The 5432-nt window shown below is 41.0% G+C and overlaps 1 protein-coding gene across 1 annotated transcript; it reads right to left on the reverse strand.

Moving 5' to 3' along the window:
* Positions 1 to 3982: 3982 nt before the first annotated feature.
* On the reverse strand, positions 3983 to 4951 carry LOC129773232 (uncharacterized). Its single transcript, XM_055776827.1, has one exon. The coding sequence runs from the start codon at positions 4949 to 4951 to the stop codon at positions 3983 to 3985; it is 969 nt and encodes a 322-aa protein (XP_055632802.1).
* Positions 4952 to 5432: the final 481 nt, after the last annotated feature.

The following is a 5432-nucleotide window of genomic DNA, read 5'->3' on the forward strand; positions in this document are numbered from 1 at the left end:
CGTTTGTGGCATCACTCTCCTCCTGATGGATTCCCTTCTGGCCAGGTGCACAAACAATCTTTTGGTGACACCGTTCATCCGCGCTTTCATGATAAATGAAGAGCTTCACCACAACAGCGACAACATGCTCCAATCGCTGTTCAATTAGAACTGAGTGGATTTCCAAGCGGCGCTCGCTTATATACCGATTGGTGATTTCAATAGCCTGTTTTGAAAGCAAATTTAAGACTTTTGCAACAAGTTTTTGGATCGAAAAGTAACAAGTATAGAACGCGTAGACATTTTATCTTTCGAATGAAGTGTTTATCATACCATTTCGTTCAGTTGTTTAGGAGCTATTAACACTCAAAATCTCGGTCTCCGGCGTAACGCTTTCGTTTTCGAAACTTTGATTTTACACCCCGGTATAGAAATGAAAGACGTAGTCCTACGTCAAAAAAAAATTGAGAATTTACTCAAAATGCACATTACCATGGTATTACCGCGATATATCGTTCAATATTTTTTTCATCGAAAATTCAAACTTTTTTTGTCGTAGGACTAGTCTTGTGAACAGTTGACATTTTTGTTGACGTCCACACAATGCCCACGCTTGAAAGATATGACAGTATATGTATTGTGAACGTGACCATGAATGTATTGCCTTCTGGAGAAGAGTGCCTTTCTCTGGAAAACTGAACTAAACACTCGGCCTTGAAAAAGGTCTTTCCGAAAGCCTCGCTGCCTGATGACTCATGAAATGTATTGTGAATAATGTAATTTGTAATCGCAAATGGCTCGGTTATACTCAATGAATAGAATACGGAAGAGCTAAGATTGCAATATTTTGAAATGTTGCATTTGCTTTCCGAACGACCGATTTACGCTCGTATGATTTGCAGAGATATTCGAATATGTATGGCTGTTCTGATATACCCTTATACAAAATCAGTCATAATTGAAATTGAACATCTGATAATGAAAATTGTGATTTTGAGTAGTAGTTCCAAAAAACAGGACAGGGTCGAGGCCACAGCCGGCTGGTTTGGCGTGGAATCCCATTTGCGTGCTTTCTCACCCGTACCGTCAATAACGAGCAACTTATGCATCGAGATTCAATTCTTGGGGAGGCGATCTGAAATGGTTAGCAACCGTACCTCTCAAGCTAAAGATCATGAGTTCAATTCTCGCTCTCTTTCTTTGTAATGGAAGAAAAGCTGTGGTCCGAGTGACGAATCAGCCGAAAGGATCCATTCACGTTTTCATAGTCTCAAAGTCTTCCCTAATTCTAATATCACACGCAACATTTTTGTTCGATACAAAGAAAGAATGGAAGAGAAGCAGCAAAGCGAAACATTGCATCGCAAGCTCCACATCTGTGTGATTCTCCCGTTACGCAGGCTGTATAAAAACAGTTGTTTCGCAGTGTAAGTGATTACCAATTACGATTCGGCCAACCAGAAACCAGATGGCGACTGCGACGAGGACGTTTTCTTTCAATTTATTTGTGTTTCTGCTTCGCTCATTCAGGATTCATCAGTCATCTAGCTAGCGACAAGATGCCTGCGCCAGCGAGTATTTCCAAATAACATTTTTCAAAGCCGAGAGTTCAGTTTAAGTTTTCCAAGTTGGCCTTTTTGAAGGGTGGAAGTGAATGAACTGAGAATGTTTTTTGTTTGTTTATTTGGACTATAGGCTGTCAGCCCGTTAGCCTTCCTAAAACTAAACATACAGAAAAAACATAAAAATTACAGAAAACATAAAAATTACAAACTTAAAACTTATACATTCAGTTGGTCTCTTAAATATAATTTTAATCTTCTTCGAATTTCTTCTGATGTCATATTTACAGAAACAACATTTTGCAACACGTTGAACTCACGCATAAATTTGGCTGTCGATTCATGCTGGGTACATTTTCTGCAGTTCCGGTCCGTCCAGTACGTTGCAAAAAAAACAGGAAGTGGGTTATATCTATGGTATAACCGCAAGGGTGACGTACGACTATCGTTGATTTAGAGATCATTCGTTTGAAGTTGAATCTGAATTCATTCTGAATGAATGAATATTTGGGGGACTTCAAAAACGAGAGCGTTACGTTGGAGGCACAAGGTTTTATGCATCCAATATTGGATACGGAAATATCCTACTGATGGGGAAGAATAATCTTCAGAAGCTGTCCTGTTAATTGCGATTGATTGAAAAATCACAAAACCAAATGTATTTGGTCACAGTGTTACATGGATGGAAAACATTAAAATAAACTAAAAAGATATTTCCACATTTTCCTCGATACTGGAAGCCCACCAGTGGTTAATGCTAACTCGATAACCATCTGTTAATGGCACTTGATTAAAAAATATTTGGTCACAGTGTTATATGGATAGAAAATATCGAAATAAACTCTTTCACATGAATGTATTTTTAAATTCCCAGAGGAACTGGCAGATTATTTTCCGGATCTTTCTCGATGCTGAACGGCATCCAAACGGAAAGAATTCCGCGCGTGTATGTGTGTGTGTGTAGTGGCTGCTTCGAAATCTTCCCGGGGAACCGTTTGTGGCATCACTCTCCTCCTGATGGATTCCCTTCTGGCCAGGTGCACAAACAATCTTTTGGTGACACCGTTCATCCGCGCTTTCATGATAAATGAAGAGCTTCACCACAACAGCGACAACATGCTCCAATCGCTGTTCAATTAGAACTGAGTGGATTTCCAAGCGGCGCTCGCTTATATACCGATTGGTGATTTCAATAGCCTGTTTTGAAAGCAAATTTAAGACTTTTGCAACAAGTTTTTGGATCGAAAAGTAACAAGTATAGAACGCGTAGACATTTTATCTTTCGAATGAAGTGTTTATCATACCATTTCGTTCAGTTGTTTAGGAGCTATTAACACTCAAAATCTCGGTCTCCGGCGTAACGCTTTCGTTTTCGAAACTTTGATTTTACACCCCGGTATAGAAATGAAAGACGTAGTCCTACGTCAAAAGTTATGTCTGCAATTTTGTGCCTGCTGCTGATGGTATCCAGATCAACCAAACAGCAGAGATTTTTATATGGTGGCCGGGGTTCTCCTCTCCATCCGATATTTCTCAGCGAAAATATTAAGAACTTCTTTTGAATATTTTCAAGTCTTTGAATTTGTAGATCGTACTGCGGTCGCCACACCACACTCGCAAAGTCGAGTTTGGATCGTACAAGGCAGGTGTAAATTTTTAGGATTGCCTGCTGATCAGTAAAGTCCAGACCGAAGCGACGAGTGAGTGCAAATAGTTTCAGCGCTTCTTTGACGATTCGCTCTATGTGGCAAATAAATGAAAGAGATCGATCCATCGTCACGCCTAAGTAACGAACATTCTCTACTTGTTGTAGATTCGAACCTCCCAGTCTATAGACGAAGCTTATTGGTTGAACTCTCTTTGTAAAGGTCATAACGGAGCATTTGTTGAGGCTTACGCTCAGTCCATTGTTCTCGACGAACCTCTCAAAATTGTCCAAATCCTGCTGAAGCAGCTGACAGTAAGCGATGTGTTTATAAGTAAATAATAAACTGCGTTGGTCAAGTAAATAAGCACTACTGCGTTGGTCAAGAATGATGGAAGACTATTCATGACCATGATGGATACCCTTTAACAACGACGCTCTGTTCAACAAGCAGTCTTTGCAGCGAAGATTTTGAATGGAGAAGCTGACTGTCCCAGCCTACTTGCAAAAATGTCACTGAATGCTCCCACCCGGATTCAACGACGAACTCTGGATCAGATGCTGGCTGTTCCATTCCACCGCTCGCTATTCGGTTACTTTGAGCCGATGTCCACTATGACAAGAGCATTCAACGAAGTGTCACATTTGTTTGATTTCGATATGTCTTCGACAGTGTTTAGACAGAAAATCCTCCGCTCTAGACATCCTCCACATCATTAGGTTAAGTTATTTTCATTAAGACTATGAGTCAGATGGATTAATAAATCAAATCAATATATCTTTAAATCAAATAAAATCAATGATAAACAGGCCCCAAATGACATCCTTGTGGAACTCCTGAGTGGACACCAAATGACCTAGATGAATTGTTGTGCACTTTCACATATTGCGTTCTGCTCTCCAGATGCATCCTACTGCATTCGAACATCTTACCGTGAATGTCGGAATCAGCCACTGCGTGCATTATGCTATTTATCCCTTCCACTTCGAAAGCATTGCTCATATTTGTATAAATACAGTCCACCTGATACCCTTTGGATATACTGTCCGTGACGGTAGAGCAAAACTCGCATAGGTTCGTGACAACTGACTTTCCTTTCAAGTAACCATGCTGTGTTGGTGAAACACGGCCGGCAATACGTTCGTAAAGGTAGGAATAAACAAGTCGCTCAAAAAATGTTGGCATCGCAGACTGGATTGCAACGCCCTGGTAGTTTTCAGCATCCGAGCGAGGGCCCTTGTTATGGATTGAAGTAATATGGGAAATTTCCCACAACGGCGGGAAGTAACCGAACGAAAATGAAGAATTGAATGAGGTAGTCAGGAGTTCAACAAGTTCATCCTTGAATTCCTTTAAATATTTTACGGGGAGTCTGTCTGGTTCTGCTGACTTACCCGAGTCTAGATCCGACAAGCCTTGTTTCACTTCCCGATGCGATAACTCCAACAAGTCAGCGGTTCTGAAGATCAAATTGTTGACTGTACCTGGGTTGTAGTCCTGATAAACGCTCTTGAAGTATTCCGCAAAGAGCTCGACTGTCTCCTGTCCGCAAGTCGAAGATCGGTTACCATAGGTCATAACCTCCGGAATTCCGCTGTTCTTTCGTCTGCTATTCACAAACTTCCAAAAAGATTTCGGATTTTCCTTTAGCCCATTCGCGATCCCATTGATGTAGACTTGATACGCTTCCCTGTGTAACACTTTGAACGATCGCAATAACTGTTTGTAAGAAACAACATTTTCCGGGGTAAAATTCTTTTGCATTTTTTTAGCGCTTTGCGTTTCTCTTTAAGAACATGAATGATATCCGATGAAAACTATTCCGGGTACGGGGTTGTCGATCTCGAACGGTCCCTGTAGAAAGTAGCAAACCTTGCGAAAACGGTGAACAATACGAAATACAACGACATAACGTTGAAGGCTGTACTGTTGCATACAGTCGTAAAACAATCGAGTCCACAGTGAAAAACGTCCAGTGAGTTCAGATATTCGAATGTTGATGTGGCGTGTTGCTTATGTGTCTCCTCATCACGTTCAAAGTCATCTGAAGATATGAAAATATCGTTCTACGAAACATCCCTTAACCAGCGCCACATCCATTAGGTTAAGATTTAAGTGCTCCCAACTTCTATTTCACGCAGTGTAGCAACCGCAATCGTCATATGCATAGCAAAGTGGTGAATTTCATGCTTAATAATCGGGTCCGTCGGGTCCATGCTGCTCGCTCTCAGCTCTCTAGAGCACT

Source organism: Toxorhynchites rutilus, chromosome 3, assembly GCF_029784135.1.
Source record: "Toxorhynchites rutilus septentrionalis strain SRP chromosome 3, ASM2978413v1, whole genome shotgun sequence".
Classification (NCBI taxonomy): Eukaryota; Metazoa; Arthropoda; class Insecta; order Diptera; family Culicidae; genus Toxorhynchites; species Toxorhynchites rutilus.